Here is a 26,399-nt window from a genome sequence, read left to right on the forward strand (position 1 = left end):
CAGTTTTCCCAGCACCATTTGTTGAAAAGACTATCCTTTTTCCAGTAAATGGTTGTGGCTCCCTCGTCACAAATCATTTGACCATATATGTGAGGCTTTATTTTTGGCTCTGTATTCTATTCCAGTGGTCTATATGTCTGTCTTTTTGCCAGGTCCACATTCTTTTATGAGCGTAGTTTTATAATAAGTTTTAAAATCAGGATGTAGTGGTCCCCCAACTTTGTTCTTCTTTTTCAAAATTTGTTTTGGCTCTGCAGAGTCCTGAGAGTTTCCATGACACATATTAATTGTTTCCATATCTTGGCTATTGTGAATAATGCTGCATTGAACATGGGAGTACAGATATCTCTTCAAGATACTGATTTCTTTTCCTTTGGTTATGTATTCAAAGTGAAACTTCTGGATGATGTGGTAGTTTTATTTTTAATGTCTTGAGGAACCTCCATACTATTTTCCATAGAACCTAAACCAATTTACATTCCCACCAACAGTGCAAAAAGGTTCCCATTTCTCCATATCCTCACCTATACTTGTTATCTTTTCTTTCTCTCTTTTTTGTTAAATATTTTATTTCTTTATTTGAGAGAGAGAGTGTGGGAAAGAGCATGGGGGGAGCAGAAAGAGGGGAGGAGAAGGAGGCTGACACGGGGCTCAGTACCAGGACCCCAGGATCATGACCTGAGCTGAAGGCAGACCCTTAACTGACTGAGCCACCCAGTGCCCCCCTCTCTCTCTCGCTCTTTTTTAACATTTTTTTAAAAATTTATTTATTTGAGAGAGAGCGAGAGCGCGCGCGAGTGCACAGGTGCATGGGGGAGGGGCAGAGGGAGTAAATCTTCAGGCCCACTCCCTGCTGGGCATGGAGCCTGATGCAGAGTTCAGTCTCATGACCCTGAGATCATGACCTGAGCTGAAACTAAGAGTCAGATGCCCAACCATCTGAGCCACCGAGGCTCCCCATCTTTTCTCTTTTTGATGATAATCATCTAATAGGTGTGAGGTGATATCTCCTTATGGTTTTGATTTGCGTTTTCCTGATGATTAGTGATGTTGAGCACCTTTTCATGTACCCGTTGGCCATGTGGATGTCTTCCTTGGAAAAATACCTATTTAGGTCATTCTGCCCATGTAATTGAATTGGTTTCTGTAGGTTTTTTGTTTTCGTTTTTGCTTTTTTTTTTTGGCTTTTAAAGTTTTTATTTTAATTCCAGTTAGTTACCATACAATGTTATATTGATTTCAGGTATACAATATAGTGATTCAACAGTTCCATACATCATCTAGTGCTCATCATGACACTTGCACTCCTTAATAATCCTGTGACTTGTTTAACCCATCTCCCCACCCCCACTCCTCTCTGCTAATGATCAGTTCTCTATATTTAAGAGTCTGGGTTTTTTTGTTTGATTAGTTCTTTTTAAGTAGACTCCTCACCCAATGTGGAGCCCAATGTCGGGCTTAAACTCACGAACCTGAGTTTGAGTTGAGATCAAGAGTCAGACATTTACCCAACTGAGCCACCCAGGTGCCCTCAGAGTCTGGTTTTTTGTCTTTTTTTTCCTTTGCTCATTTGTTTAATTTCATAAATTCCACATATGAGTGAAATTATATGGTGTTTGTCTTTCTCTAACTGACTTATTTTCATTTAGCATTTTACCCTCTATATCCATCGATATTAATGCAAATGACAAAAAGTCATTCTTTTTTATGGCTGAGTGGTATTCCATCGTGTGTGTGTGTGTGTGTGTGTGTGTGTACACACATACTACCTCTTCTTCATCCATTCATCTATTGATGGACACCTGGGTTGCTTCCATATTTTGGCTTTTGCAAATAATGTTGCAATGTTAAACGGGGGTGTATATCTCCTCAAATTAGTGTTTTTATATTCTTTGGGTAAATACCCAGTAGTGATGTGACTGGATCATATGGTAATTCTGTTATTAATATTTTGTGGAACCTCCATATCGTGTTCCATAGTGGCTGCACCAGTTTGCATTCCCACCAACAGTGCATGAAGGTTCCTTTTTCTCCACATCCTCACCAACACTTGTTGTTTCTTCTGTTGTAGATTTTAGCTATTCTGACAGGAGTGAGGTGATACCTCATTCTGGTTTTGATTTGCATTTTCCTGTTAGTGATGTTGAGCACCTTTTCTTGTACCTGTTGGTCATCTCTGTGTCTTCTTGGGAAAAATATCTATTCAGATCTTCTGCCCATTTTTAAATCAGATTTTTTTTATTGTATGAATTCTTTGAATTTGACAAAATACAACATCTTTTTGTGATAAAAGACCTCAACAAATTGGGTAGAGAAGGAACATACTTTAACTTAAGAAAGACAGTATATGACAAACCCACAGCTAACATCATACTGAACACTGAAAGGTTGAAATCTTTTCCTTTGTAATGAGGAAGAGGGCCCACAGAGGTGCCCACTCTAAACAGGCTTTTGCTACATAGTACCGGGAGTTCCACCTAGAGCAATTAGGAAAGACAATGAAATGTAAGGCATCCAAATAGGAAAGAAAAAAGGAAAAGTGTTATTATCTGGAGATCATATGATCTTATATGATAATTCTAAAGACTCAATCAAAAAGCTATTGGAACTGATGAACAAATTCAGCAAAGTTGCAGGATATAAAATCAACATGCAGAATTGATTGTTTCCATACACTAACAGTGAATTATCTGAAAAGGAAATAAAGATAATTATCCCATTCACAATAGCATCAAAAACAATAAAATACATAGGAATAAATTTAACCAAGGTAATGAAAGATCTGTACAGTGAAAACTACAAATCTTTGATGAAAGAAATATAAGAAGACACACACAAATGAAAAGATATCCTGTGTTCATGGATCAGAACAATAAACATCATTTAAATGTTTATACTACCCAAAGCTGTCTGTACGTTTGATGCACTACCTATAAAAATTCCATTCACATTTTGCACAGAAAAAGAAATCCTAAATTTGTATGGAACTGCAAAAGTATCTGAGAAAAAAGAGCTAAGCTAAAAGTAAGCTGAAGTATCCCTCTTCCTGATATCGAACTACATAGTTATATTAAAACAGTGTATTCTGTCATAAAAATAGAACATATAGGTCAATGGCACAGAATGGAGATCCCAGAAATAAACCTCCACCTGTACGGTCAATTAATATTTGACAAAGGAGCCAGAAATACTCTATGGGCAAATGATAGTCTCTTCAATAAATGATGCTGGAAAACTTTATAACCACAACCAGAAAATGAAATCGAACCCTTATTTAAAGCGTTCACCAGAATTAACTCAACGATATTAAATACTTTAACATAAGACCTAAAACAATGAAACTTGTAGAAGGAAAACAATAAAACTTGTAGAAGTTTCCTTAGAAGGAAACTCATAGAAGGGAACTTAAGAGGAAGAGCTCCTTATCTTTCGTCTTGTAATGATTTTTTTTGGTTATGACACCAAAAATACAAGCAACTAGGAAAAATCAACAAATGGGACTATATCAAATTAAAAAGCTTCTGCACAACAAAGGAGCCCATCAACAAAATGAAAAGACAACCTATGAAAAAGTATTTGAAAACCATATATTCAATAAGGGGTTAATATCCCTTTTCTTTCTTGATGAGTCTAGCTAAACATCTATTTTATCTCTTAAAAAACTAGCTCTTATTATTACTGATCTTTTCTATTGTCTTTTTATTCCCTATTTCATTTTCTAACACTCTCATCTTTGTTAACCTGCCTTTTACTGTGGGCTTAGTTTGTTCTTTTTCTACTTCCTTGGAGTGTTAGGTAAGTTGTTTATTTGAGATCTTTTTTTTTTAAATATAGGTGTTTACTGCTGTGAATTTCTCTCAGAAATGTTTTTTGCTACATTCTGTAAGGTTTGATATGTTGTGTTTCCATTTTTTTTTGTTTCAAGATATTTTTAAATTTTTCTTCTCATTTCTTTGTTGAACAATTGGTTTTCAGGAACATGTTGTTTAATCTCCATGCATTTTTGAATTTTCTAGTGTTCTTCTTGTAATTGATTTGTTAGTTGCATAGCATTATGGTCAGAAAATAGGCTCGTTATGAAGTCTCCTTAAATTTATTTTGACTTGTGGCCTAATGCACTCTCTCCTGGAGAATGTTCTGTGTGTGCTTGAGAATAATATGTATTCTGCTGCAATATTCTGTAAATGTCTTTTAAAATTCATTTTGTCTAAGTCCAAAATTCATTTTGTTTAAGTCCAGTGTTTCCTCATTTATTTTCTGTCTGGATGGTCTGTCTATTGTTCAAAGTGGGGTATTCAAATCCCCTACTGTTACTGTATTGCTGTGTATTTTTCCCTTCAGTTATGTTCACATTTGCTTTGTATATTTAGGTTCTCCATGTTAGGCGCATAACTAGTCAGAAATGTTATATTCTCCTTATGAATTGACCTTGTATCATTATATTATTCTCTTCTTTGTCTCGTTACAGTTTTTGGCTTAAAGTGTATTTTGTTTGGTAGCCTAGTTATTCCTGCTTTCTTAGGCTTCCACTTTCATGGGATATCTTTTCCCATCAACTTTGCTTCAGCCTGTGTGTGTCCCAAAACCTGAGGTGAGCTTCTGTTTCCTTGATTGCAGGATTTAATCCATTACATTTAAAGTAATTATTGACAGATAGGGCTTTACTGTTGCCATTTTAATTGTTTTCTGTGTGTTTTGTAACTCCTTTATCCTTTTCTCTCTCTCGTACTCTTCCTTTGTTATTTGATCATTTTCTATAGCGGTGTGCTTAGATTTTTTTCTTTTTACCTTTTGTGTATCTGGTATAGATTTTTGCTTTGTAATTGCAGTGGGGCTTACTTAAAACATAACAGTGTATTTTAAGCTGCTAACAGTTTAACTTCTAATGTATATAAAAGCTCTACATTTATTTGCCCCCAATATTTTGTTTTTAATATCACAATTTATATCTTTTTACATTGTTTATCCATTTCCAGATTATTGTAGTTCTTTTAATACTTTTTAAAAATCTTCATGTGAGAGTTAGAAGTGATTTATCCACCACCATTACAAAATTAGAGCATTCTTTTTTTTTTTTAAGATTTATTTATTTATTTGCCAGAGAGAGCAAGCAAGACCGAGAGAGTGTGCACAAACAGGTGGAACAGTAGGCAGAGGGAGAAGCAGGCTCCCCGCTGAGCAAGGAGCCACACGTGGGACTTGATCCCAGGACCCTGGGATCATGACCTGAGCCAAAGGCAGACGCTTAACTGACTGAGCCACCCAGGTGTCCCACAAAATTAGAGATTCTGAAATTACACGTTTACCTTCACCAGTCAGTTTTATATTTTTATTTGTTTTTCTGATACTGGTGTCTTTTGGTTTTAGGTTCAGGAATTACCTTTTTTTTTTTTTTTAATAAGTTTATTTAAGTAATCTCTATACCACAATGGGGCTCAAACTCATGACACCAAAATCAAGAGCCACATGCTCTACTGACTGAGCCAGCCAGGCACTTCAGGTTCAGGAATTACCTTTACTATTTCTTGTAAGATTGATCTAGTGTTAATGAACTCCTTCAGCTTTTGTTTTCCTGGAGAACTCTGCATTGTCTCTCAGTGTGTGCTGCTTTGGATTCATCTTGTTTAGAACTCTTCGGGCTTCCTGGATCTGCATGTCTGTTTCTTTCCCCAGGTTGGGAATGTTTTCAGTCATCTTTTCCTTGAATAAATTTTCTGCCTCTTCTCTCTCATTCTTTCTCCTTCTGGGACCCCAGTGGTGCCCATTTTGGTCCATTTGATGATGTACTTTATAAGTCCCTTCATTCTTTTTCATTCTCTTTTTGTTCCTTTAATTAGGCAGTTTCCTTAATTTTGCTGCCAAAAAATAATTGGCTTTTTATTCAATGAGACTGGTGTCATTGAGCTTGGAATTGCATAGAATTTTAAGATGATGATTGTTATTATGGATGGCCTGTAATTCACTAGATTGAAAAGAGAGGGTGTCCCTAACATAGAGGACAGCTGTTGGGGTACAGATTGGGTATCATAAATCACCTCTTGAGAGAAAGTATGCCAGATACTAATTTATTTACAAGATCTTTCTGCCTGCTACCTTTTTCAGGTTCTGGCTACAGTCTGCATTCAAAGCCTATGTATGATTTCTAACATCAGGGCCCAAACGGATTCACTGTCACTTGCATTCACTTGGCCTCAAGATATTATAGCCTTGATTTTCCTTAGGCATTCTACAAAAATTAAACCCTAGAACTAGTTTCAGGACCAGCAGTTTTATTGAAGAGAACTGTCTTAACATCATGAAGTTCAAGAATGTTTTAAGTAAATGATTGAATGTTTATTATAATTCTCTTAGTAAATCTTTTCCCCAGCCAGGCTAACCATTTCAAAATCCTACAGTTTTCTATATATCTTAGCTTCTAAGTGTTTGTTATCTCAGATGCTGTATTCCAAACCCTCTATAAAATAGTTTGTTAGCATTTCTTTGATATAACCACTTAAAAGGAGGCAGCTTTATATCATTTAATATGGTGTGATCCCCAATATACATTGCTAAATGAAAAAAAATGAAATATGTACTGCTCAGTATGTCTATATTAAACTTTAACAATACTGGGAATGCAAGAAGTCTATTACCTTCCTTGGCCTATTGTTTTAAACTAAAGTAATATTCAGCAACATAATTTAGGGACTTGTAACAACCCAGGAATCTGGTGAGTCTGAAAATTATTGACTTTTAAGGTATTGTCTTTCTATATTTATCCTGTATAGGATTGACTTAACTTTTTAGTTCACAAAAACATCTTTTGCGGTAGCTAAAGCTTATATCCTAAACGTTGCAAACTGAATTTTTTTATTGTTGTTGAGGAGAACAAGAATACAGATGTCCTAAAGAAAGCTATTTCTTCTGTAGTCAGTATTATCCAGCAGGTAGTTGTAATATAATATAAAACGCCTTTGAGTTAAGACTTGTAGAGAAGTTTTAAGGCCACTAAGGGTGTGAAAACTCCTTAGTGTGTTTGCCATGTGCCAAATATTTTGATAAAATCTCTGAAGTCAGGACTCAGATTTTAATGCAAATTAGCATTGGAAGATTCCTGTCATGTATAGTTACAAATTAGCAGTCCTTTCATAGTTACTGAATGTACAACTGGTAGTGGAATTAAGACCACCACAATGGCTGTTGTCAGTGACCTCAAAGTGACCATTTAGCAAGGACTGGCAGTTACAGTGTTAGCTCTGTGTTAATATGGCAAATTAAAAACAATAATAAAGTTTTTCTTAATATTTGCAAATGACTTTTAGACATTGAACTATTAGAATTTTCAATTGTATTGCCTTGACACATTTCCTACCAGTTTACTTACGTATAAGATACTATTTATTTTTGGCTGCCTCAACATCTAAAATTCAGGTCTAGTCAGTAAAATAACTGTCTAGTCAGTATTCTGGTAAAAAAGATTTCTCTCATTCCTACATTTATAAAAGAATGTTATGTAGAATGTACAGTGTTTTGTATGTTCCATACACAGAATCACAGCTTGGATACCAGATTTAAAAATGGGCATCTTAATATTATACTCTTTTAATAAAATGTATGCCATATTTGATTTTGTTACTGTTCAAATATTGTGTTCTTTCAGTTCTGTTTTTTTCCTAAATATGGTGTTTGTAAAATATTTCCAGTAGTTTCCTTAATCTAATAGTGAAAAGTAAAAGTCTTAGGCTTGTTAATAGATTCCATGATATGTAATTGTATTTTTAATGCTATTATTTAATGTACTTCGTGTTTGAAAGACTATTAGCTATTTAAACCTATGAATTCCCAATTCTGTTTGCTTTGGGATTCAAGAAATTGCATCAAAGTAAAAAAGGTAAAAATCAATCCCTTTTTAAAAATTTGGTATTTAAAATTCTATAGGCTACCACATATGTGTCATTATACCCTGTTACTGAAACCTTTTGAATTCTTGTATGACAGTTTTCAGTTTTGTAGTTTTCAATGATTTAAGAAATTAGGAAATTATTTGCAAAAAATTCTAAACAAAAGTTACACAAGCATTGCCTCAACTGGAGTATGAATAGTATTTTGGAGGGGAAAGGTTCATAAGTTTTTGAAATTCAAGTTTATGTCTAATATTAAAAAATTCAGTTATAGAAAAAATATAATAAAATATCTTCAAAAACAAGATAGAAAATAAATGAAAATGAGACTTGCTTAATATAGTAACACTCTGAATTTCTAATTTTAGGTGATGGAGTATGAGAATAGGATTCGAGCATATTCTACACCAGACAAAATCTTCCGATATTTTGCCACCTTGAAAGTAATCAATGAACCTGGTGAATCTGAAGTGTTTATGACTCCACAAGATTTTGTGCGATCCATAACACCCAATGAAAAACAACCAGAACGTAAGTGCTAAAGTGAAAAATGAGATTGATATTAATTTTGTTATATGCTTCCTTGTTTCTTTCTTTGTATTACCTAACCATTATAATTATATGCCATAATTGTATTTATTGTGTAGTGACTGAATGTTAGGCATTATTCCAGTCTTTAGGAGTACAAAAGAGGATCCAACAGTCTAATGAGTCTATCATCAACCAGGATATTGGGTTTAGGAGGTTGTACCCAGGTGTTACCTACCAGGAAAATTTAAAGACATATACTTGTTGCCACTGGGCCAAGGGAGCTCAGATGGAACAAGCATCAGACAGACCAAAAAACCTGGAAAGGAGGAGACTGAGAAGGAAGGCATTTCAGGGAATAGGAGCTTTGAAGGACCACCTACACCTGGAAATCCAGAGTGCAACGTGTATGCCCAGGGCCAGCCATGTTTGGAAAATACTTGAGTGGGCTTGGACCCCTTTCTGATCTTTATGCCCAATGTGAGGAGGTAGTGAAAGTTAAAGCAGAGTTGTCAGAGGTCTAGCCAAAAATCAGGGGAGGTCCCCAGCTCAGAGCCAATCTGCAAATGTTAGGAGAGTTAGGGTGTTTTTTGTTTTTTATTCTTTTTGCCTCCAGCATTTAAAGAAGTCTATGTCATGTCACTTGCTGACTGTTTAGGTAATAGAACAGAAATGTCAATAGTGGGGCACCTGGGTGGCGCAGTCATTAAGCGTCTGCCTTCAGCTCAGGGCGTGATCCCAGCGTTCTGGGATCGAGCCCCACATCAGGCTCCTCTGCTAAGAGCCTGCTTCTTCCTATCCCACTCCCCCTGCTTGTGTTCCCTCTCTTGCTGGCTGTCTCTGTCAAATAAATAAATAAATAATCTTAAAAAAAAAAAAAAGTCAGTAGTGACACATGACAGAGAACACAATCTTTGCAAAAATATTTTGGAAAAAAGTTACTAAACATTGATGGCTGTAGTCCTCAACAAGGTATATAACATGAAACACTGGGAAATAGGGAGAATCTGTTTTAATTACTACATTATAATATTCAAAATGTCCAATTTTAATAAATTGTATGGCATACCAATAATCAGAAATAAATGACTCATCAACAGAAAAAAAAAGAAATTGGCAGAAACCATCCCTGAGGAAGCCCAAGCTTGCACTTACTAGGCAAAGACTTAAAATCAACTCTCTTAAATATGCTCAAAGAGCTAGATGAAACCATTGACAAAGAAGTGTAGGAAACAAGGTGAACGATGTGTTAATAAAGGAATAGAAATCATAAAAAAGGAACCAAATAATAATTCTTGAGCTTGAAAATTGCAGTAGCTGAAATAAAAAAATGCACTAGAATCATTCAACAGTAGATTTTGAGCAGGGAAATAGAAGAATCACAGAACTTTGGGGCGCCTGGGTGGCACAGCGGTTAAGTGTCTGCCTTCGGCTCAGGGTGTGATCCCGGCGTTCTGGGATCGAGCCCCACATCAGGCTCTTCTGCTGGGAGCCTGCTTCTTCCTCTCCCACTCCCCTGCTTGTGTTCCCTCTCTCGCTGGCTGTCTCTATCTCTGTCGAATAAAAAAATAAAATCTTTAAAAAAAAAAAAAAAAGAAGAATCACAGAACTTAGATTAATTGTTACTGTCTAGTCAGAGGAGCAGAATGCAAAAAGAATGAATAAAAATGAACATAGCCTAAGATACATAAGAGACACCATCAAGATACCAACATATGTATAATGGGAATCTAAGAAAGTGAAATTAAGACATTTCCAGATTATCAAATGCTGAGGAAGTTTGTTGCTTGTGGTTCTTCCCTACAAGAAATGTTAAATGGAGTTCTTTAGGCTGAAATAAAAGGATGCCAGACAGTAAATTGATGCCATACAAAGAAATTAAAAAATAATAAAGACCAGTAAAGGTAACTACACAGGGAAATATAAAAGCTAGTATTGCTTTATTTTTTGTTTGTAACTCCTTTTTGCTTCCTTTATGATTTAAAACATAAATCATAAAACAATAATAATAAATATGTTAATGTTGAATCAAGCTACATTATTTTCAATTTAAGATGTTAATTATAATCCCCAGGTTAACCACTAAGAAAATAACTTTAAAATACACAGAAAAGGAAATGAGGAGAAAATAGAAATGGTACACTAGAAAAAATTAAACACAAGAGGGCAAGATTGGAGGATTCAAGAGACAAAAAATATGTAAGACATATAGACAACAATCTACAAGATGGCAAAAGCAGAACCTTTCTTATCAGCAGTCACTTCCAATGTAACTGAATTAAACTCACCAGTTAAAAGAGAGTAAGAGAAAAAATATGATCTAACTTTATATTGTCTACAAGAGACTTGCTTTAGATCCAAAGACACAAGTAGGTTGAAAATGAAAGTGTACAAATAGTAACCAAAAGAGAGCTGAGGTGATTTTACTAATATCAGGAAAAAATAGATTTTTGTGAGAAATTGCTACACAAGACAAAGACATTATGTAATGATAAAAGGGTCAGTTCATCAAGGAGATGTAACCATGACAAATACATACATACCAAATGACAGGCCCCAAAATATATGAAGGAAACATTGACAGAATTGAAATGAGAAATAGTTCTTCAGTAATAGTTGGGAGACAGGGTGCCTGGGTGGCCCAGTCGGTTAAGTGTCCAACTCTTGCTTTTGGCTTAGGTCATGATCTCATGGGTGGTGAGATCAAACCCTGCGTCGGGCTCTGTGCTCAGCAGGGAGTCTGCTTGAGATTCTCTCCTCTTCCTTTGCCTTTCCCCCTGCTATCTCTCTGAAATAAATACATCATTTTTTAAAATGCTAAAAATGGTTAAATTGAAAAAATTATAATAGTTGGGAGACATCAGTACTGCCATTTCAATAATGGATAGAAGGTTAGTGAAGAAAGAGGACTTAATGGTATAAACCAATTAGACCAAAGATATTTATAAAACATTCCACTCAAGAGCAGCAGAATACATAGTCTTCTCAAGTAAAAATCAAATATTCTCCAGAACAGACCAGATAGACCATATGTTAGGTAATAAAATGAATCTTAATAAATTTTAAAAGATTAAAATCATACCAACTATCTTTTCTGATTACCATAGAATGAAATTATCCATCAATAACAGAAGGAAAACTAGAAAATTCATAAATATCTGGAAAGTAAATAGCATGCTCTTTAACAACCAATGGATCAGAGAAGAAATCACAAGAGAAGTTAGTAAATACTTTGAGATAAACGAAAGAGAAAACAATTTACCAAAACATATGCAGTGCTGCAAAAGCAGTGCTGAGAGGGAAACTTATAGCTATTTAAACAGAAGAAAGACCTCAAACGAGTTTCCTAAAAACCGGTGTTGGAACTAAAAAGAAAAGCAAACAAAACCCAAAAATAGTAAAATAAGGAAATAATAAAAGTTAATGTGTAATAAATGAAATGGAGAATAGGAAAATGAGAGAGAATCAATAAAACAAAAAGTTGGTTCTTCGAAAAGATCAACAAAAATGAGAAACCTTTAGCTAGACCAGGAGAAGAAGAAAGAAGCAAAATAACTAAAATCAGAAATGCAAGTGGGGAACATTACTACCTACAAATAGAAATAAAAAGGATTATAAAAGAATACTATGAAAAATTGTATACCAACAAATTGGATTATACCTAGATAAATATGGACAGAGTCCTAGAAACATACAAACTACCAGAACTCTTTTTTTTTTTCCAAAAGATTTTATTTATTTGAGAGGAGAGAGAGAGAGAGCACGCACACATGTTCTCTCACAAGCGGGGGGGGGGGGGGGGGGGGAGGGAGAGGTAGAAGCAGACTCCCTGTTCAGCAGGAGTCTAATGCAAGACTCAATCCCAGGAAACTGTGATCATGACCAGATCCAAAGGCAGATGCTTAACCGACTGAGCCACCAGGCACCGCAAACTACCAGAACCCTTACAGTTCAACAAAAGGACAACTCAATTAACAAATGGGCAAAGGACTTGAATAAACATCTCTCCAGATAAATATACACATGACCAATAAGCACATGAGAACATGCCTAACTTATTAATCATGAGGGAAATACAAATCAAAACCATGATATACCACCTCACACCCACCAGATTGGCTATAATTTAAAAACAAACAAATGTTGGTGAATATGTGTAGAAATTGACTTGTTGCTGGTGAGAATGCAAAATGGTATAAACACTGGAAAGCAATTTGGACATTTCTCAGAAACTTAAACAGAATTAACCATACGACCCAGCAATTTCACTACTAGCATAAGCCCAAATGAATTGAAAACAGGTGCTCAAATGAGTACTCCAAAAACTCTATTCACAGTACTCAAAAACACAGTATTCACAGTGCTCATCACCCCAAATGTTGTTTAAGAGCTGAATGGATAAACAGATTATAGTATATACATACAATGGAGTATTTTTCCGGTATGGATGACCCTTGACAACATTATGCTAAGTGAAGTAAGCTAAACACAAAATGCCACATATCATATGATTTTATTTATGTGAAATATCTAATGCAGGTAAATCCATAGAGATAGAAAGTGGGTTGTTAGTTGCCAGCAGCTGGGTTGGGGGAATGAGAACTGATGATTGCTTAATTGCCGTGAGGGTTTCTTTTTTGGAGTGGTGAAAATGTTTTGGAACTAGATAGAGGTGGTAGTTATACAACATATGGATGTACTAAATGCCACTGAACTACACACTTTGAAATGGTTATTTTATTTTAATTGAATTTCACCTCAATTTTTAAAAGGGGAAAAAGGAGAATGTGCAGTCCGTCCTCATTTGCAGATTTTGTGTTTGCAAGTTGGTATACTCACTAACCTGAACTCGTGACCCCATAGTCAGTACTTGCCCTGCTTTTGCAGTCATCTGCAGATATGTGCTGAACAGCAAAAAATTGAGTCACCCCTTACGTAGGTTGGCCAGCTGAAGTCAAGCAATCTAAAGCTCTGCCTTTTTGTTTCAGCTTTCATTCTTTAAACAAATGTCCTTGGAGGGAGGGCGGGAGAGAAGAGGGAGAGAGAATACAATGTCTTTAAACAGAAACACACATAAAACAAGATTTTATGTGTTGATAGGTTAACAAAAATGTTGTGACCAGATGTTGAGGAACCTAACACCATATTTCCCCTAGGAGAAATTGGTCAGTATTTAGCAATGCATTTTTCATGGCAATTTTATAGAACATAAGTACCACAGTTAGCAAGAATTAGTTGTATATGGTACAGGAGTAGGATATAAAAATGAAACTGTTCTTTTAGAGGATATGTTTAAGGAAGGCATCATAAGGATGGCATTTGAGTTGGATTTTGAAAAATGAATAATAATTCATCACGTATTTGAGAGGGAAAGGGCATCACTCAGAGTGAATAAATTATATGATCAAAATACAAACATGTGTAATAGCAGTGTGAGCTTGGAGAACCAGAAAGAGTTACGACGTTTTCCAACCAGGGAGTTTATGTTTTGCCAATATTTATTAATATAAATACATCTCTAGGACAAATGAAAACTCTAGTAGGACTATCACCCCTCAAAGGTGCAGGAAATCTATATATTTACACTTTATGTTATGGAAATTTTCAAATATAAAAATACAGAAAATAATATAATCAACCTATATATGTGCATCACTTAACTTCAACAATTGTCAACACATGGCCAATCCTATTTCATTTATAACCTTCTTACTTCTCCTCCTCACTCTAGACTGTTTTAAAACCGATCATCATGTCATTTAATCTGTAAATACCTATATGTGTGTTTAAAAGATAAGTACTAAAAAAGTCAATAACAACAATAATTTTTAAATATTACATTTCTTAAAAATAGCATTCATTTCTTAATAGCAGATATCCAGGCACTGTTCAAATTTCCCTATTTAGAAAACAATATACATAGTTGGTTTGTTAAAACGAACCTCCAGAGAAAGTCACACACTGTATTTGTTACCTCTAACGTCTTTACCTACAGGTTTTTTTCCTTTTTTCTCACCTTTATACGATGAGTTATAAGCCTTGTTTCATATCTCTCACCTCACCTTTCACCTTTTTGCTCAGATTGGTGCTGCAGCGGTTAGCAGTATAGAGATTTAGCCTGACAAGAAGAAACGCCCGCTATGCTACGTATCTCTTGCTTTCTGCTTTAGAGCATCTCTGCTGCTGTAGCATGGGACCTCTGCAGGAGCACACTCAACTGTGTTGACATATGTACTCATGTGGAGGTACTCCAGTGGAGTTTACTCTTTGTTGAGATTTGGTGAATCAAATACTCTCTTCCCCATTGTCTTGGGTGCTCAGTTCTGAGACACAAACTACATGGTTTCTCACATGGGCCAAGGAGAAGTGAGCCCTAGTTGTCTAAAGCAGTAAATCGGCTCAGTAACACACCCTTGAATTGGCTTTCCCTCCTTTCCTGTTTCACTTTTCCTGATCCTCTTGTACTGGTTCCCTACTTTTCAGGAAACCCAATCTAGACATCATTTATTTGTGAGAGAATGTGAGTCATTTATATTATAAAATTTCCCACACTTTGGATTTTACTGATTATGTCCCTATGGTATTATTTAATATGTTCTTCTATACTTTGTATTTCACCCATGTAGAAAATATATAGAAAGCAACTGAAAGAGAATATACCAAATGTATTCTCTAAATGCTGAAGTTATAAGGAATTATTTTATTCTTCTTTATATGTTCCTTTATTTTCTAATAGACTTCATACACATTTATCCAACACATATTGATTGAACTCTGCTGTGAGTTAGACCCTATTCTACATGGAAGGGATGCAGTAATGAATCAAATAGACAAAAATTCCTGCCTTTACAGGGTATACCGTCTTTTATAATCAAAAAGAAGGTATATAAAACTTTCTACTAATTGCATTGAATTTTAGATTAAGAACCTTTTAAATTAGTTTTAGCTCCTTGTTTTGTGAGATGTGGAAGGAGAGATTAAAGAAGGTGTCAGTGTAAGATGGAGGAAAAAGGATTGTGAAGTATTTTCCTGGTTTTTATGATAGTAAAATATTTTTGTACCTGTCACATCATTTATGAATCTAATTTATATCAGTAGCTTTAAGAATGTGCTTTGCTTCCAGTGTGACAGTGAAAATGAAGCAATACTCTAGGCAGGTCACTAAAGATTACTTGGTCATTTGAGGAAGATTTTTTCCACCTTTTGGAAATCATATATTTTAATTGCTTCTACACATTTTGATATTTAACTTTGTAATCTTTTGTTTTTTAATTATGAAAAACCTGTTACATGAACTGAATAGTTACTAAATGTCTAATATGCCGTGCACATTCCTGGTTTTCATAAAAACCCAGAATAATGAATAATTGCTTTTCTTTTAAGTTGATGATCATGAGGGAAAATTATAATATATTAAAATGAGATTCATTTGGAAAATTTGGCTTCATTTTTGTTTGCTCATGAACAAGAATTTCCACAAATGTTAATGCAGTAGAATTAAAATATATATTATTTCTATATGGGTTGAGATAAAGAAAAGAATAAGGCTTTTTTTTATATAGTTTGAATTTCTGTCATCAGATGGCTGGACTCTAGCCAGTAGTTCATATTTCAACTTTGTTGTGTCATATCTTTCACACATACCATATCCCAGTATACCTAGCAGATCTAAATTTATAAGTTTTAGTTTTAGAACAGTTTAAAAATAATCAAAAAGCATACAAAATCCTAAAAATAAGCAGTTTTTTAAAAAGATTTTAGAGAGAGAAAGAGAATGCAGGCAAGTGGTAGGGAGGGGACAGAGGGAGAGAAAGAAAATCTCAAGCAAACTCCCCACTGAGCGGGGAGCCCGACACAGGGCTTAATCCCAGGACCCCGAGATCATGACCTGAGCTGAAATCAAGAGTCTTGACGCTCAAACTGAGCCACCCAGGTGCCCCTAAGCAGTTTTTAAATGAGTGGAGAGCTAAGGATGCCTGGGTGGCTCAGTTGGTTAAGCATATGCCTTTAGCTCAGGTCATGATCCTGGGTTCCTGGGTTTGAGCCCTGCATTGGGCTCCCTGCTCCGTGGGAACCTGCTTCTCCCTCTCCTTCTGCCTGCTTCTCCCTCTGCTTGTGCTCTCTCTCTCTGTGTCAAAAAAATAAAATCTTAAAAGAAAAAAAAAGTGGAGAGCTGATGAATTTCCGTAAAAAGCTGATTAAGAATATTTCTGCACTGGGGCGCCTGGGTGGCTCAGTCGTTAAGCGTCTGCCTTCTTGGCGGGAAGCCTGCTTCTCCCTCTCCCATTCCCCCTGCTTGTGTTCCCTTGCTCGCTGTCTCTCTCTGTCAAATAAATAAAATCTTAAAAAAATAAATATTTCTGCACTGAATACCAAGAAAATTTAGAGTAGCCATATTTAAGTAGGAAAGACATTAAATGGAAAAAAAGTACAGTATATACTTGAATATGTCTCATCTCCCTTTCTGTGTAATCTTCATGTCAGCACCATCCCCAGGTATAGTGGATAACGCAGTTGCTTCAGGTTCTGGGCTTTGAGTGACTTTTGCTACTGTAATAACCATTATTACATAGCCCCAGTCAATGATTGGGGAAGCAGCAGCAAAGGGAGAATTTTTAAAGATCTATATAGAAAAACTAGCTTTAGTCAGAGCAAAGAGGATCCCTATTTCCTTTCCATCATATCCCACTGGCTGACTGTATTTATATTGACCTGATTTTGTCTCCGTGGAACATGAAAAGAGTATAAAAAGGTAAAAATAGATCATACTATGATTTACTTGTCCTGGACTTCATATTCCCTCTGCGATGACCATTCATGTGTTTAATAATCTTACCTTTACTTTGAGACACATAATTTTATACTTGATCACATACAGTGGGTTCTAGATCAAGATGGTGACGTAGGAGGATTCTGAACCTCCTCCCACAGACACACCAAATCTGTAGCTAGATACAAAACAGTTTCCTCTGAAAGAAACCCAAAAACTAGATGAGCGACTCCTACACATTGGGCAAATGAGAAAAAAACCCACATTGAAATAGGTAGGAGATGCTGAGACACATTCTTGCCATAAACCCCATCCTTGGCAGAACAACCAGTAGTCGGGAGGGAATTCACAACCCTGAGCTTCTAATGGAGGAGTGGGGACACTGAAGCCCACAGCTGGCACCCCAGTTTTTGAGACCTGCACCTGAGAGATGAGCCTCCTGAGCATCTAGCTTTAAAGCTAAAAGGCATTATGTCTACAACATCCAAAGGGCCCATGCAGAGGCAGCTGCCTGAAAAGCATCCAGTCTTCGTGAAAGAGGCCTATGTTACTTATCTTAAAGCTTCAGCTGGAAAGGCAGGCATATAATTTAACACACATCTAGGGGCCTACGGAAACACTTTCCAAAGACAGAGACTGGTGGGCTCCATCTTTGTGCTTTCTCTCTGAATTGCTCCAGGTGGCCAGTATCTCCTAGAAAGAAGATGTGCTCGTGTCTAGTGCTCTGGTTGTGTCACTGCCACCCAGGACACACCCCTTGATCACCTGGCTATCCTGGCCATTGGGACTTAAATTTGCAGGTGCCATAGGACCATAACAAATAGAGAAACGGTTCTTAATTGGCTACTCCCCAGGGCACAGTGCAGCAACCAGAGACTGAAAAACACCCTGAGTTTTTCTGTGCTAGAGGCTTATTGGCTTATCTTATAGCTGTTGCCTGAGAACAGGCTTCTAATTAATCCAATATCTGGGGGCCAGCTATAATCCTCTCCAGAGGCTGGGGAGACTGATGGCTGTCATCTTGGTCCTCTCTCTGTCCTGCCCCAGGTGGTAGGTGTCTGAGAGAGGAGCTTATATACGTATTTGGCTTCCCCGCTTTAGTGGCTTCCACCCAGAGGACACATCTTTTAATAATTTAGCTCTGGTAGCAGTGGGGCTTGTGTTTACAGATTCAGTGGATAGTAAGAAACAAACAAAAACCAATTTTTAACTGGCTATCATTCCAGGGCTCAGTGCAGAAGTAGCAAACAGAAACACCCATCTCCCGGTCTTCCCCTGAAAGAGGTATATTTGCATACTTTAAAAAGCTGCTACCTGGGGTACCTGGGGGACTCAGTCAGTTAAGTGTCCAACTCTTGGTTTCAGCTCAAATCATGATCTCATGGGTTGTGGGATCAAGCCCTGCATTGGGCTGCATGCTGGGCATGGAGTCTATTTAGGATTCTCTGTCTTCCTCTTCTTCTACCCACCTCCCCTCCCCAAAAAAAGCTGCTACCTGAGAATCTGGCTTCCAATTAGTCTGAATCTAGGTGCTGACTGAGCTGCTTCTCTTTGAGATACTGAGAGGCCTTGGCATGTCCTCAACTACTAGGAGTCTCTAAGAGTAAAGTAGGCTGCTTCAACAAAGGTTTGAGAGACAACCAAGAACTAGAGCACGGTTGAACGTAAGGTTCAATTTCTACATGAAGTCGTTCCTTCAGGATTGAAAGAGGTGGCTGTTTTGTCGAATGCATAAAAACCCAACACAGAGAGTCAAAGAAAATGAAGAAATAGAAGAATATATTCCAAAAGAAAAAAGATAAAACCTCAGAAAAAGACCTTAATGAAATGGAGATATGTGATTTACTTGATAAAAGAGTTCAAAATAACAAAGATGCTTACCAAACTCAGCAGAATAATGTGTGAATAAAGTGAGAATTTCAACAAAGAGAAAATACAAGTATCAAGTAGAAGTCACAGAGCTGAAGAATATAATAACTGAACTGAAAAGTACAATAGAGGGGTTCAATGGCAGGGTAGTTGTGGCAGAAGAAAGGATCAGTGATCTTGAAGACAGGGCAATGGAACCTATTGAATCAGTGTAGCAAAAAAAGAAAAGAATGAGAAAGAGTGAAAATGGCTTAAGGAACTTATGGGACAACATCAGTGGACCAACATCCACACTGTAGGAGGCCTAGAAGGAGAAAAGAGAAAGGGGCAGAAATCTTACTTGAACAAATAATGTCTGAAAATTTCCCTGACCCAGGAAGGAAGCAGACATCCAGCTCCAGGAGCTCTGAGTTCTAAATAACGATGAATCCAAGGAGACCCACCAAGACACATTATAATTAAGCATCCAAAGATGAAGGCAAGGAGGGAATCTTAAAAGCAACAAGAGAAAAACAACTTGTTATGTATAAGGGAACCTCCGTAAGACTATAAGCAGACTTTTCAGCAGAAACTTTGCAGGTTGGAAGAAAATGGCACCATTTACGGAAAGTGCTCAAAGCACCAAACTACTAACCAAGAATACTCTACCCAGCAAAGCTGTCCTTTAGGATTGATGGAGAGATAGAGTTTCCAGACAAGCAAACACTAGAGTTCATCACCACTGGACTAGCTTTATAAGAAATGTTAAAAGGAGTTCTTCAAGCTAAAACAAAAGGGCACTCATTAGTAACAGAAAAACATAAGAAGTACAGACAATGAATATATTTTTTACTGTTTTCTTCCCAACAAGGTAAGTTACTTCAGTTGAAGAACCTTGTCTTCTACTCTACTTTTAGCTCCTTGCAGTGCTGCTGAGTGTAGAGCAGGTGTTGGTCAGCTGCAGTGAACTGCCTGTTTCTATATGGCCTGTGAGCTGAGAAAGGTTTTTACTTTTTTTTTTAATATACTCATTTAAAAAAGAATATTTTGTGACACCTGAAAATTACATGAAACTCAAATTTTGGTGTCCATAAAAAGTTTTATTGGAGTATATCCATACTCATTCATTAAGTATTGTTTATGACAGCTTTATGCAATAACAGAGTTAAATAGTTGTAACAGAGATGATATGTGGCCCACAAAGCCTAAAATATTTTCTGTCTGACCTTTAATGGAAAAAATTTATGACCCCTTCCAAAATAATAAGAAACATATGTATTGTTCTCTGTCTTTGGTTCCTGACACAGAGCTCCTAAAGCACTTGTAATTAGGATGCTGGGAGCTACCCATAATCTGTTCTTATATGGATGGCAGAGTTATAAGAAATCAAGCCAACCTCAAAAGTTCATTCCAGGGGTGCCTAGGTGGCTCAGTCAGTTAAGCGTCTGCCTTTGGCTCAGGTCATGACCTTGGCGTCCTGGGATTGAGCCCCGCATCCAGCTCCCTGTTCAGTGGGGAGTCTGCTTTTCCCTCTCTGTCTGCCTTACCCCCCACCCTGCCTGCTTGTGCTAGCTCTCTCTCTCAAATAAATGGATGAAATCTTAAAAAAAAAAAAAAAAAAAAAAAAGTCCATTCCATTCCCCTCCCCTTACCTTATCTTTCCCTCTCTCTTTTATATTCTATTCCTTAGATAGAACCAATTTTTTTTTTTTAGTGACCGTGATTATATTCTCCCCCAGCATTGACGTTGGGCTTAGCCATGTGATTTCCTCTGACCAATGATATACATTTATGTCAAGCAAAATCTTTTAAGTGTCAATTTGTGATTTGCTATGTTCTCTTTTACCTCTGCCATGTTCCACAGAGAGGCTGCTATTCGTCAGCCTGGATCCCAGATTCAGTGCTCTGTGGAGTAAAGCTGTACCCAATAAGTGATAGATATGTAGTAAAACCATATATAAGCCTTCCTTATTGTAAGCCACTGAGATTTTAAGATTATTACTGTAGCATAACCTAGCCTATTCTGGCTGCTACATTCCTCTGTTTTTTAATATGTTAAGTATATATTTATATGTGTATGTTTGTATATTTGTTGATCCAGGTAGCCATTGTTCTCTTATTTTCACTGCTGTATAATTGTGTTTATTATTTGCATAAATATGTCATTATTTAATTTATCCATGTTCATGTAGATGGAACTTATTTCCAATTTTATTAGTCATCTGTTGCTGTGTAACAAACAACCACATAAAGGGCATAAAGCAATGAGCCCTTATCTAGTTTATGCATCTGCAGGTCACGTGAGGTATACTCTGCTGATCTCAGCTGGCCTTGCTTTGTAGTTAGACTCAGGTTTGTCTAATCCAGGCAAGGGCAGCTCGGCTTCATGGTTTTTCAGCGGATTTGTCAAGCTGCTCTATATGGTTCTCATCTCTTTTAGACCACTGGGCTACCCGGAATATATTCTTCTCATAGTATTGGCAGAGGTGCAAGAAAGCAAGCCAACCTCAGAAGTCCATTTAAGGATCTGTTATGTCATACTGCTAATATTCCATTGGCCAGTGCAAGTCATGTGGCTGAGCCCAAACTCAATGGGATTTTCCATAGAGGTCAAGGGAAAGAAAGTGAATATTTGAAAACTATAATATGCCAGTGTTTTTACTATTACAAACTGTACTGTGGTGAACCTTCTTCCATTATTGCCCTGGTGCATATTTGCAAGAAATTATTTTCAACATATATCTGGAAGTAGGCTTGCTAGCCTGTAGGCCATTCCTCTTCAGATTTGCTAAACACTACCAACCTGGTTTCCAGAATAGATGTAATAATTTATATATTCTCCAAGAATGTTTGAGTTTTCTCTTCTGCGTTCATGTTAACACTTGGTATTGTCAGACTTAATTTTTTAGCAAACCGATTGGAATGAATTATTGTATCTTTGTGGTGTTATTTTGCATTTCACTAGCAACTAGTGAGGCTTATCATCTCTGAATGTTTATTGGCTACTCACCTTGCCATTTCTATGAATTCTCTATCTTCTCTGCTCACTTTTCTATTTGTTTTTTTGGGGAGGAGGTTAGTAAAAGTCCTTTATGTATTCTCTGTTGAAAGCTATCATATATATATTGCAAATATCTTCTCCTAGTGTGTGGCCTTTTTATTTTGTTTATGGTAATTTTTAGTATACAGAAATTGCCAATATTTTCAGTTATAGCCATCATTTCCTTGATGGTTTGGACTATCTCTTTTTAACTACTTTATTGAGATGTAATTAACATAGAATATATAGCACATATTTCAAGTGTTTGATGAGTTTTGACATACTAGTCACATGTATGTACTAGTGAAACCATCCATCATCAGCACAATCAATATAATGAACATACTCATTACCCCCAAAAGTTTCTTCATACCCATTTGTGATTCTTCCTTCCTGTTTTTTTCCTATCTCCTAGGTCCCAGGCAACCAGTGATATGCTTAGAATCTTATATTTTCTACTGATTATCTATTTTTCTGTCCGTTATTGAGAGAAGGGTGTTGATCGACTTTAATTATGGGTTTGACTATCATCCTTTCAGTTCTATCAATTTTTGCTTCAAATATTTTAAAACTCCTATTAGGTGCATACATGTTTAAAATGTATTATTCTGTCGTCTTCATAAATTGACCCTCTTATCATTATGTAACTGACCTTTATGCTAATATTTTTTTGCTGTGAAGTCTATCTACTCTCATATTTATATAGCCACTCTTTATTTTGATTTGTTTTTCATGATATATCTTTTTCCATCCTATCACCTTATTTATTTGTCTGTTTGTTTATTTTGGGTGGGGAGGGCCAAAGGGAGAGATTGATTGATTGATTGATTGATTGATTGATTTAGGGTGAGAGAAGAGAGAATCTTATGCAGGCTCCACATCCAGTGCAAGCCCAACACAGGGCTCAATCATATCCCTGAGATCATGACCTGAGCTGAAATCAAAAGTTGGATGCTTAACTGACTCAGCCACCCAGGCATCCCTCCATCCTGTTACTTTTAATCTACCTAAATATAGCAGTATCTTTTAAATGGGTTTCTGTGGACAACATAGGTTGGATCTTATTTTTTATCCAATAATCCATTTTATTACTTGTTTTCTCTTTTTTACATTCTTCTTTTACCCCTTGCCACCTTTTCAGATTATTCAAAGACTTTTTAATATTTTCTACTTTTCAGTTTTTGACTGTTATTTCTCTGTATATCTTAAATTTAGTGGTTAGTATACCTAATTAGGGGCACCTGGGTGGCTCAGCCGTTAAGCGTCTGCCTTCGGCTCAGATCATGATCTCAGGGTTCTGGGATTGAGCCCCGCATCGGGCTCCCTGCTCGGCTGGAAGCCTGCTTCTCCCTCTCACACTCGCCTTGCTTGTGTTCCCTCTCTTCGCTGTCTGTCTCTATCAAATAAATAAAATCTTTAAAAATATATATACCTAATTAACTTTTCACAGTTTACTAAGAATTTATATTTTACTGCTTCAAGTAGAATATAGACATCTTACCACTATATAGTTTCTTCCCCAATTTATGGTATAATGTCATATGTGTAACAACTATACATTGAAAATGCCACCAGACATTGTTTTCATTTCAAGTTTCATTTCAATCATACATAAAGAACTTAAGAGGAGAAAATAGTCTATTATACGTATCTAAATGTTAACCATTTCTGTTGTTCTTTCCTTATTTCTTAAATTCCAAATTTCCCATTGGTATCATTTCCTTACCCCTTGAAGGGTAGAATGTTTTAAAGCAGGTCTGCTGGTGGTGAATTCTCAGTTTACCTTCATCTAAGAGCATTATTATTTTGTCCTCATTCTTGAAGAATATTTTCACTAAAGAATTCTGGGTTGAGATTCTTTCAGCACTTTTAAACTGGCTGTTACAGAGATTTTTTTTCTTTGCCTTTGGTTTTCAGCAGTTTGATTTTTTTTTTTTTTCTGTAACTTGTTTTGGGTTTACTAGGCACCTTTATTCTGTAATGAAATTGCTGAAGACAAACAACATTAAAGTGAGAAGAGATGGTGTCTAAGGAGGAAATTCTTAAAAGTACATATATTTAGGGGACAGGCAGAATAGCTAACAAAGGAATTTAAGAAGGAGTTAACAAGAATGAATGAAGATGATTAGAAGAAAGAAATGTAGATATGTGATCTTAGGCAAATTATTTAATATCTCTAAATCTTAATATTCTCATTTGTAAAATTGAGATAATAGCAACTAATTTGTAGGGTTATGAAAATTAAGTGATATGGAAAGCATGTAGTATAATACCTATTAAAATGCTCAATAAATAGGAACTTACTACAATGATTATGAAGACAGAGGATAAAACCAAGTGACTACAGTACAGTATGTCACATCTGATGAATTAGAGCTATACTTTCTTTTCCTGTCATACATATTAGCTTGTATTACTGAAAAATATAATCATTTAAATAAATTTTTAGGGTAATTTCAAGTATTAAAAAATGAATCTTTGAATTTTGGAGAGATAGCTGAGACTTCTTAACTATAATTATTCAGAGTTTCCATTTACTAAGCTTTGATTTATTGAGCTTGAAATGATCTATTTGATTCAGTTTCAGTTTTGTCTTTTGACAAAAGGAGTTGTTATCTTCTTAAAAACAAGTCTTTTACCATCTATAGATGAATGGATAAAGATGTGGTATATATATATATATATATATATATATATATATATATATATATATATATATATATATATATATATATAGTAGAATACTACTCAGGGGTGCCTGGGTGGCTCAGTTGGTTTAGTATCTGCCTTTGGCTCAGGTCATGATCCCAGAGTCCTGGGATCGAGCCCTGAGTCAGGCTCCCTGTTCTGTGGGGAGCCTGGTTCTCCCTCTCCCTCTGCCAGCTGCACCCCCTGCTGGTGTTCTTTCTCTCTCTCTGTCAAGTAAATAAATTTAAAAAATCTTTTTAAAAAATGGAATACTACTCAGCCATCAAAAAAATGAAATCTTACCATTTGCAATGACATGGATGGACTGGAGGTATTATGCTAAGTGAAATAAGTCAATCAGAGAAAGAATTATCATATGATTTCACTCATGTGGAATTTAAGAAACAAAACAGGATCATAGGAGAAGAGAGAAAAAAATAAAACGAAATCAGAGAGGGAGACAAACCATAAGAGATCTTAACCATAGGAAACAAACTGAGGGTCACTGGAGGGGAGGGAGTGGGGGATGGGGTAACTGGGTGATGGACATTAAGGAGGGCAGCTGGGTATTATAAAAGACTGATGAATCACTGACCCCTACCTCTGAAAGTAATAATATGTTATATGTTAATTAGTTGAATTTAAATTAAAAACATTAAAATAATAAGTCATTTAAAGTTTCGTTCTGAAGCTTAAACTGAGAGTATGCTTTTATTTGTTTGTTTGTTTGTTTGTTTGTTTGTTTGTTTATGGGGGGAGCAAGGACAAGCCGGGGGAGGGACAGAGGGAGAACAGACTTGCCGCCAAGCAGGGAGCCCAACGCAGGGCTCCATCCCAGGACCCTGGGATCATGACCTGATCTTAAGGCAGATACTTAACCGACTGAGTCACCCAGGTGCTCTACTCAGAGTATTTTTATAGTATTTCTGAATATTTATGTTATTTTTGGTGTGGACTCAAGAAGAGAGGCAACTACCACAATTAAAACATTTTTAGACAAAATCAGAAAACATTCATTTAATCTTTCTGAGCTTCAGCTTTCTCATTAATAACAACAGTAGGATAGTGTTTACACCACACTAGGAGCGTTTAATGATTTTGAGATTTCTTTGAATGAGAGTTTAAGAGTCACAGGAAGCACCTTAAGGAAAACAGCATAGTGTCCAGTGTTTCTAAGCTAGGACCCAAAGAGCGAAAGTGAAGAAATGGAAGGGAACCATGTTATAGGGAAGTCCCTGGAGTATCATTTTCATGCTACACACACTGTGTTTTCCCCTTCCTTCTCCATACTCTCCCTCCTCCTAGTAATTGGACCTAATAGAATCTCTAGAGGAGTAGTGAGTACGAATAGCTTGAATTATTTCATCCATCCACATTTCCCATACTCCATCTACCCGAATCATGTTAAGAACTGAGCTAATCTGACCATCTGTTTCGAGAGGTAAAGAAGTGTAAATATAATAAGATGAAATAATCTTTTTTTCCATCTTAAAAGTATTAATCTCTTGGCCTACTTTATGTCTGTATTTGCTTATAAATGACAGGAATTCTCAGTGTGTGCCAAGCTGTCCTTACATGCCCCTCCTGTTTTTTGCAAATGTACATGGTAAAATATTTTCCAAACTATAACAAAGAGCATTCAGTG

General features: G+C 36.3%; 1 protein-coding gene across 2 annotated transcripts in view; it reads left to right on the forward strand.

Annotated features, from left to right (window-relative positions):
* MICU1 (mitochondrial calcium uptake 1) overlaps positions 1-26,399 on the forward strand; it is a 234,931-nt gene that overhangs the window by 70,256 nt on the left and 138,276 nt on the right. For both annotated transcript variants that reach the window (XM_026504432.4, XM_048218843.2), the window contains exon 4: positions 8,249-8,411. In XM_026504432.4, the coding sequence (XP_026360217.1) occupies positions 8,249-8,411 (163 nt within the window). The remainder of the gene's footprint in view (positions 1-8,248; positions 8,412-26,399) is intronic.

This window comes from Ursus arctos, unplaced genomic scaffold (assembly GCF_023065955.2).
Source record: "Ursus arctos isolate Adak ecotype North America unplaced genomic scaffold, UrsArc2.0 scaffold_7, whole genome shotgun sequence".
Lineage (NCBI taxonomy): Eukaryota > Metazoa > Chordata > Mammalia > Carnivora > Ursidae > Ursus > Ursus arctos.